The sequence below is a fragment of the Hyperolius riggenbachi genome, chromosome 7 (assembly GCF_040937935.1).
Source record: "Hyperolius riggenbachi isolate aHypRig1 chromosome 7, aHypRig1.pri, whole genome shotgun sequence".
NCBI lineage: Eukaryota > Metazoa > Chordata > Amphibia > Anura > Hyperoliidae > Hyperolius > Hyperolius riggenbachi.
In genome coordinates this window covers 295,977,813-295,992,477 of record NC_090652.1, presented here as the reverse complement: position 1 = coordinate 295,992,477, position 14,665 = coordinate 295,977,813, and the positions used below count along the sequence as shown (strand labels likewise).

General features: G+C 47.0%; 1 protein-coding gene across 1 annotated transcript in view; it reads left to right on the top strand.

The window, feature by feature from the left end:
* Positions 1–2,655: 2,655 nt before the first annotated feature.
* The window catches only part of SLC23A3 (solute carrier family 23 member 3), a 40,928-nt gene continuing 28,918 nt past the window's right edge, over positions 2,656–14,665 (top strand). The window contains exons 1-2 of the mRNA XM_068247398.1: positions 2,656–2,754; positions 9,868–10,019. Coding sequence (XP_068103499.1) covers positions 2,656–2,754; positions 9,868–10,019 — 251 coding nt within the window. The remainder of the gene's footprint in view (positions 2,755–9,867; positions 10,020–14,665) is intronic.

Genomic DNA, 14,665 nt, shown 5'->3' with positions numbered 1-14,665 from the left:
AAGCCCCAGGTATGTATTCGTTTTTTATACCTCCACTGTCTCAGGTACATTTTAATCACCGAATTATATACTGTAAATAATTTTGTACAATTATGATCTATGGTATTTCTCTCTTGGATATCAGAAGAGCTTTGTAGGCTTCTCACCATTACATGCTGTAAAATATTTTTGTCAACGTTCAACTTCAGCAGACCTGTTCCAAAACAGGATTCATTCTGCTATCTCTATAAAAAACCCCACAGTATTGCAGGTATGAATAAAGACCAGCCTTTACTGACTGTTTTAAGGAAGCAAATTATACTCAGTGTTGCTTTTGTGTAGAGCTTTTCAGTCTTATTTAACCCCTTATACTTCCCTAGTGGTTCAGGGTGATTATGAGCTGTATGGGTATTCCTTAGTACTGGTCCAAGCCCTATCCTATCCCATAGAGCCATATCAATCCATGCCATGCGCTGATGAGGACTAAAATGTCTGAAACAGGATGCATGTTGGGTGGATATGGTGCTCTTAGGGCCCTTTTCCACTAGCAATTGCTGGCGCTTGCACTAAACGCTATAGATTGCGATTCAGCAAGTCCTTAATTTTTTTTCCGCGATTGTGACTGCAATTTTGCTATGCAATGCATTGTGTAGCAAAATCGTGGTAAAAGTCGCTCTGAGGCGTTATTGCGCTTTGGTAAAAAATTAATTGCGTTAGTGGAAAATACCTACTGCGATTCCTATGTTATTTAGCAAACCCTAGCGATGTAAAAATAGCAAGTGATTTGCGATTTTGCGATTCAGCATCGCAAACGCTCACAGTGAAAAAGTGCCCTAAAAGTTATGTGCTACGTTTGCTACGCTTGCTATACACGGCGGTTATAGAGTTAAACCTGGCTTCAGGGGAATAAAAAAATAATTTGCATATTCCAGAGTGATGCATCATGGGAAAACACATTTCCTCACTTAAAGAAAACCTGTTACAAGAAAAAGTTCCCCTGGGGGGTACTCACCTTTGTTGGGGAAGCCTCCGGATCCTATTGAGGCTTCCCCCATCCCCGTGTCCCATGGCGGCGGCGAAAAAGCTCCTGGAGCAGTGGAGATGTAAATATTTACCTTCCCGTCTCCAGCGCAGGCGCAGTATTGGCTCTCCGCTCGGAGATAGGAGGAAATAGCCAACCGCTGTGGGGCCGCTCTACTGCTCAGGCGAAAGTCTCCTGCGCCTGCGTAGTAGAGCGGACCCGACAGAGATCGGCTATTTCCGCCTATCTCCGTGCTGAGAGACAAGACAAGACAAATAACATTTATATTGCGCTTTTCTCCTTGCGGACTCAAAGCGCCAGAGCAGAGCAGCAGCCACTAGGGCGCGCTCTATTGGCAGTAGCAGTGTAAGGGAGACTTGCCAAAGGTCTCCTACTGAATTAGTGCTGGCTTACTGAACAGGCAGAGCCGAGATTCGAACCCAGGTCTCCTGTGTCAGAGGCAGAACCCTTAACCATTATACATCAGCCAAGAGCCGCAACAGCGCCCCCGCTGGAGCCAGGGAAGGTAAATACAGTATATCCAGCCTTGTCAGGCTTGTCTAACCAAAATTGCAGGACGCTTCGGGGGAGCCAGCGCTGGATTGCCTGCAGCTACAGGAGAGGGGGAAGCCTCATTGGGACCCTGAGGCAAGTATCCCCCAGGGGAAGTGCTTTTGTTACAGAGTCTCTTTAAACTGAATTATTGCAAATATCATCTGTTTTAAAGATGAACTTTAGCGACAAGGGGAAAATAAACAAATCAATACATTGCAAAGTGAGAAGTTAAAAAATAGAAGAGATCAAGAAATGATTGATATTTACCATGTAATTTGTTCATGTTGTTTGATCCACAATCAGCCTGCGCGTCATCATTTTTACTGCTGGCAGACAAGAACAAAACTAGACAGCACCAACTGTCATTATCTGTAACCGCACCCACTAAAAATGTGATAGGCTAAAAGGTTGTGTTTTTTTATAGATACTGTACATATGCACAGAGGGAGATACTGGTGGCTTGACAATTGGAAACAGCAACCTAGGTCCTGACATCACACTGTGGGAGGGGTTTCAACACAATATCAGCAACACGGACCCCCCCCCAATGATCTATTCGAGAAAAGGTAAAGATTTCTCGAGGGAAAGGGGTTATTAGCTACTGATTGGGATGGAGTTCAAACCTTGGTTACAGCTCCTATTTAAGAAGGCAAAATATACTCAACGTTGCTGTTCTTGGTCTCTTTTAGTCCCTTATACTTTCTTGGTGATTCTGAGTCACCATGAGCTATCTCAGTATTCTGTATTCTGCATCTGTGAATAAAGTTCCCTTTAAAAACCAATACTCAAATAAATAGCCACTTTCATTTCTCAAAGTGGCCACAGAGTTCCTTACTTACATAATGTTCCCTTGCACAAACTCTTTAGGTTATTGCAAAACCCCTGTGCATGCAACTGTGACACCAAAGTTAATGACTGACCAAGGATGGGGTTCTGAGGATCAGACAAAGGTTGCCAACTCAGCTGGTGATGAGTTCTTTTAAGATCCACTTGAATGTCACCTATCTCCTCTGCCTCACCGACATACTCAGCATAAGGAACTGCGGTGTCGGCCATTTGCCCGATGTGCTGCATCAAAGGCACTGCTGTCGGGTCCTGAGATGTCTATGATCTGTTGTGGAACTAAAGCTTCTCGCATCTCCTCCTTCAGACCTCACCAAACCCCACCTTGGCTGCTGAGCTTCTTCTTTGCACTTCAGGTATGTCATAGCCTGTATTCAGGGACCAGAAATAGTCAGATTCCTGGCCACCATAGAGACTTCTAGGGGAACCAGGGATTGGTGGCACTTTGTCAAGATCTGCTCAATGCACTTTTTCCATCGAATGATTATTTATCTTCATCCCCATGCCCACCTGTCCATAGGGGTAATGGAAGTGTGTCCTATAACTTGGCTCTCCACCTTACCTCTTCCTGTTTTGAATAAACCAATGAGAGCACATTTATCAGCAGATGAGGCACTTTATGTAGTCTATGGATGAAAGGTGTTATGGGTCACCACTGAATCAGAATCAGAATCATATTTATTCGCCAGGTATGTCAAGACAAACCCGGAATTGCTTGTGGTTCACATGGCATAGGCAGAGAGTACATAGACGTTAAACATACATCCAACACTACAATAAATATACAATACAAGGATGCATAGATGTTAGTACAATAGATATGCAGGACAGAGATGTGCAGCGGTACGTGTTGTTCTACCATTCTGAAACTATTTGAGGCAGGCATGTGGGACATACACTATAACCAGTTAAGCTTCTTTAGGCTATTTTGTGCTGGGGCTTGCGGCCGAGGCAGCCCAGGGGGAGTTATGAGGGCCAGAGTGGCGAGTTACATAGACTGAAATGAGGCATGGAGTCTAAGTGGAGCATAGGTCTTCACTAAAATATGCAGCAAGGGATCATGGTCCAGCAATCCTAGTGTCCACTGGACTGTTTTTTCTGCTAGAAACCACCAGGTCACGGCCCTTGCGATTTTCCAGGGGTCAGCAACAACAGAAAAGCTACTGAGGAGATAGTAGGGTAAGAAAGGTCTGAATCCAGGCAATGGTCATTGGAGGCAGCAGACAAGGGATGGTCCCTATCTAGGTAGAGGTTGTGGCATGCAGCACACAAGGGGTGGTTGGTATCCAATCAGAGGCGGAGGCAAGCAGCACACAAGGTATATGAGTATCCAGGCAGAGGTCATGGCAGGCAGCAGACAACTTGTGGTTGATATGACTGGTATCCAAGCAGAGGTCATGGCAGGCAGAAAATAAAGGCTGGCCGTATCAAGCCAGAAGTCACGGCAGGCAGCAGACAATGGATTGTAAATATTCAGGCAGAGCCTCTGCATTTTACACAATTCACCTGTGCATATCCCCATGGGCTTTTTCAACAAACTTAGATCCTTAATATTATCCATTATATGGAACAAATTACGAGCCAAACTTAAACATGCCGTGTTACAATGCCCTACCTCTCTAGGAGGAGTAGCGCTGCCATCCCCTTTCCTATACTATATAGCTTCCCAATTAGAACAGCTAGCTCACTGGTTTGTAACTGACTCTCTGCAGCCCCCAGACCTGCTGGGATTCTCCTCTACTGAACCTGCAAACAACCTTCCGTTTGCATTACTAAAATGTACCCTTAACTCTCAAACGCACCCTAACACTATTCTGGCGCAAGCCTCCAAAGTTTGGCGGACGGCGAGCAGGCTAATGTCCCATTCCACGTGGGAACACTTTACAACCCTATGGCATAACCCCAAACTCCCCGAGCTACTCAAACTTTACAACACCTCCTGCTGGGCTGACTTTGGAATTCACTACCTGGGCCAAATTATTACAAAGTCATCTCTATACTCCTACGCAGACCTTCAAAACCGATATTCATTACCCCCACAATTTCAATTCATGTACTTGCAACTTCAACACGCTCTACGCTACCAATTTACCAATGGCCTCCCCTCTATTGAAACTTCAATCCTTATGGAATTCCTTAAAGATGGCCCACTCCCACACCATATAGGCACCCTATACAATGTACTAAATGAACATATAGCTGGCCCAATTATGGAAAATTCCAAAGATAAATGGCTGCAATTAAACTTTCAAATTGACACAGAGGAGTGGGAGGACTGCCTGCTCGCTACCCGTCTTGTATCTCCCTGCATCAGGGACCGCTTAACCCAGCTATACATAATCCACCAAAGCTATCTCACCCCCAAACATATCTCTAAATACTCCTTGCACATGGCCAATATATGCCCTAAATAAAAACAGGGAACACAAAGAGCCCCAATAGTGTAATTCGTACTGGACAAGGTGGCAATAAGTTTGTATTGCTAGATACTCACAAGTCAGGGTCACCAGCAGGCAACCACTGTAAAGGCAGGTGGGGAGATTGTCCTGACCCCACTCAGGATTAAGAAGTCGCTCTCTGTAGACAGGAAGAAAGGGTAGCAACCCTCCACCAAGGGTGGACTCAAAATTGTATACAATGAACAGAGGCGCCAAAAGTATAAGATTAGACTAAATGAGCTTAAAAAACAACTTAAATGGCAAAATTGAAGGAGGAAGTGGTGGTCTTACCTCCCTCAAGCAGACACGACAACGACTGCGATTCAGACAGTCAAACACATTTATTAGGAACTCCAAAAAGAAATGCAATGCGTTTCGCAGGTTCAATCCCGCTTCATCAGGCAATATAGGGAGGAGTATCCAGTGGCGTACCTAGGGCATTTGACACCCGGTGCTGGGTATTAAAAGACACCCCCCCCCCCCCGAAAAAAAAATGGGTGTGGCTATAACCCGCGGCACGGGAATATAGCTAGTATAGTTGCCCTTAGTGTAGGTAATATAGTTGCCCCCAGTATAGCTAGTACAGTTGCCCCCAGTATAGCTAGTATAGTTGCCCCCAATGAAGTTAGTATAGTTGCCCCAGTATAGCTAGTATGGTCGCCCCCAGCCAGTATAGTTGCCCCCAGACAGTATGGCTAGTATAATTGCATACATAGAGAAAAGTGAAAATGGCAGCGCATCTAACCAAGATGCACCTGACATTGCAAAGGGCTAACTAGCCTCTTAAAGGCACAACTGTGCTCATAGCAGTAGAACAGGTGCATTAGAACTAATGCATCTCACAATACAATAATGGAAGCAAATCCATGCGTTACACATTATCAACTTATTAGGGGACCTTACCCTTGTCTTATTGAGAGAGACATCAGTTCAGTAGCAGGGACGGCTCGTGCAGCCTTCTCTAGGGGTTCCCGCCCTAACCTACGTTTAAAATCACCCAGCAATATGGGGACATGCTTGCAGCATTGCCTTGGGAGCAGCCGGCCATATAAAGGGGAAGGGGCGTGGCGTGGGCGGCGCCCCAGGCTCTCTCACTGCCTGGGGACACCGCCCACAACCCCACCCCAACCCAAAGGAAAGAAATATACAATTGCATACATAGAGAAAAGTGAAAATGGCAGCGCATCTAACCAAGATGCACCTGACATTGCAAAGGGCTAACTAGCCTCTTAAAGGCACAACTGTGCTCATAGCAGTATATGTATGTATGTATACAATGAACAAAGGCGCCAAAAGTATAAGATTAGACTAAATGAGCTTAAAAACCAACTTAAATGGCAAAATTGAAGGAGGAAGTGGTGGTCTTACCTCCCTCAAGCAGACACGACAACGACTGCGATTCAGACAGTCAAACACATTTATTAGGAACTCCAAAAAGAAATGCAATGCGTTTCGCAGGTTCAACCCCGCTTCATCAGGCAATATAGGGAGGAGTATCCAGTGGCGTACCTAGGGCATTTGACACCCGGTGCTGGGTATTAAAAGACACCCCACCCCCGAAATAAAAATGGGTGTGGCTATAACCCGCGGCACGCGAATATAGCTAGTATAGTTGCCCTTAGTGTAGGTAATATAGTTGCCCCCAGTATAGCTAGTACAGTTGCCCCCAGTATAGCTAGTATAGTTGCCCCCAATGAAGTTAGTATAGTTGCCTGAGTATAGCTAGTATGGTCGCCCCCAGCCAGTATAGTTGCCCCCAGACAGTATGGCTAGTATAGTTGCCCCCAGCCAGTACAGCTAGTATAGTTGCCCCAGCCAGTATAGCTGCCCCAGCCAGTATAGCTAGTATAGTTGCCCCAGCCAGTATAGTTGCCCCCAGTATAGCTAGTATAGTTTAGTTGCCCCCAGTATAGCTAATATAGTTGCCCCCAGTAAGTATAGTTGTCCCCAGTATAGCTAGTATAGTTGCCCCCAGTAAGCTAGTATAGTTGCCCCCAGTATGGCTAGTATAGTTGCCCCCAGTATGGCTAGTATAGTTGCCCCCAGTAAGCTAGTATAGTTGCCCCCAGTAAGCTAGTATAGTTGCCCCCAGTAAGGTAGTATAGTTGCCCCCAGTAAGCTAGTATAGTTGCCCCCAGTAAGCTAGTATAGTTGCCCCCAGTATGGCTAGTATAGTTGCCACCAATATTGCTAGTATAGTTGCCCCCAGTAAGCTAGTATAGGTGCCCACAGTATGGCTAGTATAGTTGCCCCCAGTATGGCTAGTATAGTTGCCCCCAGTGTAGGTGCCCCAGGAGTGGGAAGCAGGGCTAGATGGAGGGGCTGTGGAGGGGTCCCTCACCTGGGGGAGAATAGCAGCTACAAGTGCAGGGCCCTCACCTGGGGTAGAATAGCGGCGACAAGTGCGGGGCGGCCAGAGAATTACTCACCTAATCTCCGCGATCCAAGCGTCACGACGTTACAGGTCTCCGCCTCCAATGCCGTCCACTGTGCTTCCGCTAATCAGGAAGCACAGTGGGCGGCATTGAAGATGGAGACCTGTAACATCATGACGCTGCGGAACGCAGCGTCATGACGTTACATGTCTCTGCTTGGAACGCGGAAATCAGGTGGGTAATTGTCCATACGCCTCCGGCCGCCCCGCACTTGTCGCCGCTATTCTTGAGGGGGAGAGAGAGGCAGAAGGAGGGGTCCCAGGTGAGGGAGGGGGGGGGATATGTCCCCCCTCCCCACCGTTGCCTCCACAGCCCCGCCTTCTAGCCCTGCTTCTCCCTCCTGCTGTGCTGCTGTGGGGGGTCGTGGCGACACCCCCCTGGGTGTCTGACACCCGGTGCGCATAGCCCCCCTCCGCTCTATAGTAGGGACGCCACTGGGAGTATCAAACAATCTGCACAAGGATTCAAGTTAAGCGCCTCTGTGATTTGTTACTCCTCCCTATATGCCCTAAATGTTCACTAGTCAACCCATCATTTTTACATTTGCTCTGGCTTTGCTCTCCAGTTGCTGACTTGTGGAGACAGGTAGTCGGCTTCCTACACGACACCATGGGGTCCCCAGCTACGCTTGATGTCAAATGTTGTATTTTAAATATATACGATGAAGATGTAAATAAATTTGACAAGTATTTTTTCATAGAAACTATGTTCATGCTAAAAATGTGTATAGCATTTAGATGGCTGTCCCCTATATACCCCACATTCCTTGACTGGAAAACTAAAGTCAGGAGCTCTCTTCCTCTTAAGAAGCTGGTATATCAACATAGGGGATGCCCATCTAAATTTAACAAAATTTGGGACAGATGGCTAGACAAAGTTAATTGATGCATTCCATGGGTAACTAGCGTTTTAACTTGTCAACTGACTTATGCTCACTAACACTCACTCTCCCACTCACTGCCCCCCCCCCCCCCCCACTACTACTCTTTACCTCTGGCTTTCTCTTCCCTAACCACCAGGCGTCTTGCCTCCTATACAACCAGATGTCCTCTGTTCCTGCTATACTCTTCTCTCCCCTACCTCCATATGCCTCTACCACCACGTTTACTCTCCATGGGTAATCCTTCCCATTTGCTACTTTTTAGATAAATTGTACTACACTGATTGTACTTATTTCCCCTATTTTACAAGCTTTGTAAAGTGTTTAAGAACTCTGTATTCTCACGTACTTGCATACACTGTAATGATCCTTTTATATTCAATAAACCTTTTGGTCAATTAAAAAAAATATTCAGTAAAAGGGTGGTTGGTATCCAAGCAGAGGTCATGGCAAGCAGCAGCCAAGGGGTGATTGATATCTGAGAAGAGGTCATCGCAGGCAGCGAACAAAGGCTGGTCATTATCCAGGCAGAGATCATGAAAGGCAGCAGACAAGGGGTGGTTGGCATACGTCCAATGTGCATGTGCACCACTAATCAGCCACAAAAGGCCAATAGACCACGTGGTCACAAAACACACTTCATATCCACACACAGCCAGGCTGCCACAAGTCATCCCAGGTCTGAGGGAGCACTGGAGGCACCAGCAGCAATGTAGGGAGCACTGGAGGCAGCAGAGGTATGCCAAAGATGGAAAGGCCTCTACTGAGTCTATACCAATGATTGGAGGTCTCTTTGTACAAAAAATGTATTTAGAGTATAACAGAGGTATTTTTGTCTTTTTGTGCTATCTGCAGTTAAAGGAGTACTGTAGGGGGGTAGGGGGAAAAAGAGTTGAACTTACCCGGGGCTTCTAATGGTCCACCGCAGACGTTCTGTGCCCGCGCAGCCACTCACCGATGCTCCGGCCCCGCCTCCGGTTCACTTCTGGAATTTCCAACTTCAAAGTCGGAAAACCACTGCGCCTGCGCGGCCGTGTCCTTACTCCCGCTGATGTCATCAGGAGCGTACTGCTCAGGCACAGACTGTACTGGGCCTGCGTAATATACTCCTGGTGACGTCAGCGGGAGGGAGGACACGGCTGCGCAGACGCAGTGGTTTTCCGACTTTGAAGTTGGAAATTACAGAAGTGAACCAGAGGCGGGGCCGGAGCATCGGGGAGTGGCTGCACGGGCACAGGATGTCTGCAAGGGACCATTAGAAGCCCCGGGTAAGTTCAACTCATTTTCCCCCTACAGCACTCCTTTAAAGGGAACCTGAAGTGATAATAAACAATGCCAGTTGCCTCTAATATTTTACGTCACTGGCCAAGAATGAGAGTGCAGATCAGGTGCTGTGACTTTGGTCTGACTCCACTGGCTGCATGCATGTAACTTATGTATGGGAGGGGAAAATAATGTCCCAAAAATCGAAAAGCAATGGTGTTTTAGATGTGAACAAGCCCTAAATGTAATAAGTAATAAGTAATGTGCATTGTTTAAAAGGAAGTAAATATGTCAGCTTCCATATGTCTCTTACCTTGGGTTTTCTACTGCTACATCCTTTGAATCAATATCATAGTTTTCTGTTAGAACTCAGATCTCCTTTGCTGAAGTTTTGGATCTTAATACTGTACATGCCAAAGCTAACCACAGATATGCTGACCTGTCTCTTTCTAGCACCTTTTGGTTCAGGCATCCCTGCTATGCTCCAGTCACAGCCTGCTCCTCCACCATCGTCCCCTGCCACCATCACACCACAGCCGCCTGCTGGCCAGTAGCCTCTTTGCCTGCGGGATAGCGACCAGCCTCCAAAGTGCTCTGGGAACGAGGTAATCTCATTCTCTGACATTCTATATTTCTCATCAGCCATGCCTTGCAGCAGTCCTTTGCTAATGTTATATGGTTTGTATAAAGGCATCAGTATGTAGTATGCACCCAAGGGTCCCAACAGTCCCTCTTTTGAAACCTCTGCCCACCTGTTCCTCTTTCGTACTCATGTGTCCCGCTTTCAGGACTGATGTACAGATCTGTATACAATAAATAATTGTATTTTTCTACTGATAAATGTATTCAATTAACTCTAAACCTTATTCTCGTCTTTTAAATTGATATATTTCTTATTTTCAAATGTTAACTACTTGCCGACTGCTCCACGCCAATTGGCGTGAGCAGGCGCGGCAGCCCCAGGACCGCTCCACGTCGAATGGTGTGAATGGTCTTCTATGGGGCTAGCAGAAGATCGCGTGCAGGCTGCGCGCATCTCCTGCTTGGGGGGCGGAGCTCCGCCCCACCTTCAGTCTTCAAGACTTTGTACAGCGCTGCAATTCGCAGCAGTGCTGTACTGGGGACAGCCGTGTGACACGGCTGTCCCCCTGGCCCACAGGAGAGTGATCGGCTCTCATAGGCTGAAGCCTATGGCAGCCGATCGCATGATTGGCCGGCTGGGGGTAGGGAGGGAGGGTAACGTAAAAAAAAAAATAGTAAAATTTATTTAAAAATAAAAGACATCAATATTTATATAAAAAATAAACAATAGGGGGGGCGATCAGACCCCGCCAACAGAGAGCTCTGTTGGTGGGGAGAAAAGGGGGGGGGGGGGATCACTTGTGTGCTGTGTTGAGCGGCCCTGCAGCTTAGCCTTAAAGCTGCAGTGGCCCAATTAACTAAAAATGGCCTGGTCACTAGAGGGGTTTAACACCGCGGTCAAGTACTGGTGATAAAAATGACCAGTGTGGTTTGAATTATAAAATTACATCTTTTGCTTATGAATTCTTTATGGTATACCTGACTAGGGGTTTAGTGGGGGCGTGACTAAGGGTGAGGCAGGGGCGTGTCTTAAAGATGTTCCTCTTTGTTATCACAAAATATTGGGAGGTATGTGTACCAACTACCGCATAGTCCATACGCTCTCACAGACAATGGTGTCCATTGCCAGCAACGTTTCCATCATCAGAGGTGATCATTTGCTGTGACATGCTAAAATCATTGCTGGTGTCTAGAAGGTTCTCAGCTCACCACTGCTTTGCTCCTTCTGCATGGTTCCTTGCCTATTGCAAGTCTACAGACTAATTACATGCATTGGGGCACTGTTAGACATCAATTTGTATCTAAAGGTTTGTGCACACACAAGGTTAAGAGAAACCGTAATTAAGAATTGAACTGCATCCCAATCAGTAGCTGATACCCCCTTTCCCCTGAGAAATCTTTGTCTTTTCTCAAACGGATCATCAGAGGGGCTCTGAATGACTGATTTTGTGGTGAAACCCCTCCCACAGTATGATGTCAGCGCCTCACAGCACTGAGATACTGACATCACACTGTGGGAGCCTTGTTGCATTGTGGGAAATAACAGCTGTTTACAACTGCCAACTGCCAAAAATGCAAGCAGCATCTCCTTTCACTGACATCACCTGCCAGCAGAAAAAATGTCACCATGTGATAAATGTCTGAATGTAAATCAGGGAGAGGAAAGAATTTACAACGAGCAAACACTGACAATCTTTTTTACACAATTATTGTAAACAGGAAGCACTTTTTTATTACATTATTTCACTGGAGTTCCTCTTTAAGCTCAGATGAGACCGACCGACCGACACGCAGCAGCCCTCAACCCTCACCAATTTGTCGGCAAGAGATCCGGCCTGCTGAATCATCTTGGCCAAATGCTGGCCGACTCCATTGCTGTCCCTCCTTACCCCTCTCTCTCTATTTTGCAACAAACATCCTACCTCCGCCGCCCTCCATAGTAACAGAACGCGTCGCTAGCATGCAGGCTAGGAATGTATCCGTACAGCATGAGCCCCCTAACTGTCACCCAATTGATAGATATAACTTGGAAAAGGTTTACATTTTTTTTACTCCCTGGGACACCGTTCTTGCGCTCCCTCCCTTCCCCACACCTCCATGGGTAGCCCTTCCCCTTCTTCCTTCCCTGTGCAGCAACTTCCCGATGTGCAGCAAATGCATCCATCTGAAAATGGCGCCTGCGAATAATGGTGCACGGTGTTGCCGCTAATCAGTTTGCCGCTTATCGCTATTTAACGTTAAAGCCTTATTGTTATTTAACGCTAAAGCCTTATTGTTATTTAGCGTTAACACACAGAACCCTCTCTGTACCTATCCCTAACCCCTAAACCCCCCTGGTGGTGCCTAACCCTAACCACCCCCTGGTGGTGCCTAACCCTAACCACCCCCTGGTGGTGCCTAACCCTATGACCCCCCTGGTGTTGCCTAACCCTAAGACCCCCCTGGTGGTGCCTAACCCTAAGATCCCCCTGGTGGTGCCTAACCCTAAGACCCCCCTGGTGGTGCCTAAACCTAAGACCCCCCTGGTGGTGCCTAAACCTAAGACCCCCCTGGTGGTGCCTAACCCTAAGACCCCCCTGGTGGTGCCTAACCCTAAGATCCCCCTGGTGGTGCCTAACCCTAAGACCCCCCTTGTTGGTGTCTAACCCTAAGACCCCCCTGGTGGTGCCTAACCCTAAGACCCCCCTGGTGGTGTCTAACCCTAAGACCCCCCTAGTGGTGCCTAACCCTAAGACCCCCCTGGTTGTGCCTAACCCTAAGACCCCCCTAGTGGTGCCTAACCCTAAGACCCCCCTGGTGGTGCCTAACCTTAAGACCCCCCCAGTGGTGCCTAACCCTAACCTTGACAGTGTTACATTAAATCCATTCCCCTTTTGCAGTTAAATAACGTCTGCAGTTTGGCTTATGTAGGGCGCTATTGATAAATAACGTTAGTGTGTGCCGTTTTTCTTCTTTTTTCCCTGTGCGCCATTATTATGTAGTACTAACGATAAATAGCGATAAGCGTATCTTTTTAATGCGGCGCCATTTTTATGCATAGGCGCTGTGCGCCATTATTCACTGATCCCGCAGCAAATAACCCACATATTCTATGTGCAGCTTTCTCTTTAATGTGCAGCAAACCCCATTCCCCAATAGATAGCAGTCCCCCTCACCTCAACCTAGCTCACTAAACTTAATAATCCTTGCTGTGGCCTAACATGACCCAGTTAAAAGTACAAACACACGTGATAACAAGCATTTTAGCGATGATTGTTGTGTGTGTACAGTGGTTGCCCCTCAATCCTGCGCAGACATAGGGCGTTGTTAAAGGGAAGGTCCAAGCAAAAAAAAAAAAATGAGATTCACTTACCTGGGGCTTCTACCAGCCCCATGCAGCCATCCTGTGCCCTCGTAGTCACTCACTGCTGCTCCAGTCCCCCGCTGGCAGCTTTCTGACCTCGGAGGTCAGGGCCAAATTGCGTACATTTTTACACATTCCCGCTAGTGCAGGATCATTAACACATACATTTTTACGCGTTAGTGGTGAAACGCGTAAATTTTTGTTCCTGCACTAGCTGGAATGCGTAAAAATGTATGCAATGTGGCCCTGACCTCCGAGGTCAGAAAGCTGCCAGCGGGGGACTGGAGCAGCAGTGAGTGACTACAAGGGCACAGGATGGCTACATGGGGCTGGTAGAAGCCCCAGGTAAGTGAATCTCATTTTTTTTTTTTGCTTGAACCTTCCCTTTAAGGATCCATTCTGTCGAGATCTTAATGACCCCCGATGATATTTTCAACCCCTCCTCCCCAACTGATTGAAGCCCCTCCGTCATCCGCCGATCGTCATTCCTCCGCCCCCCTCCACAGCAACAGAACACATCACTAGCCTCAAGGCTAGGGATGTGTCTGTACAACATCGTTCCCCGAACTGTCGTTTCCCGATCCACAATGGGCGGCAATTATTGGATGTGAGCACTTAGCTTAGAAGGTTGCAAACTCTACAAATCCAAGACAGGTAAACTGAACCTATCAGTGAATCAGACCAGCTGATATAACACTGTGGCTTCTGTGACTCTGCCCTGACATGCCATTTTCATTTCTTTTTTCCTTGAAGACATTAATGGAAATATTCCAGGAATGCAGAATAAGACAAGGGTTGTATTAACTTTTGTATTTATGACTAAACAGCAGATTATATAACGAGAAGCAATGTTGTGTAATCAGAGGGAAGCACCGTGAAGAGGTTGAGCAGGAATAAGCAATGTTATGTAATTCTTAAAAAAGAGCACTAGAAAAGCATCCAACCCGAGAAATATAGAAATTGTGTGACCTGTGTACACAAGCAACACATGTATATAATGCCACAGCTCCCAACTGTCCCTCTTTCAGAAGGACAGTCCCTCTTTAGCAACCAAATCTTTCTTCCTCATTTGCCCCCCCCCCCCCCCCCTCTTTCAGGACTGATGTACAGATCTGTGCAAATATATGTATTTTTCAACTGAAGAATGTGTTTAACCACTTGTTGCATCAGGTACAGTATATCTACGCCCCTACAAACTTCATCTTAGGTCTAGGGGCGTAGATATACGCAACTCCGCCACTACCACCGCTGTGCACGCTCCTGCCTGCTCGTGCACGCGTTCACGCGCATGTACTTGCCGCCGTTCGTTAGCCCAGAGATTAACCA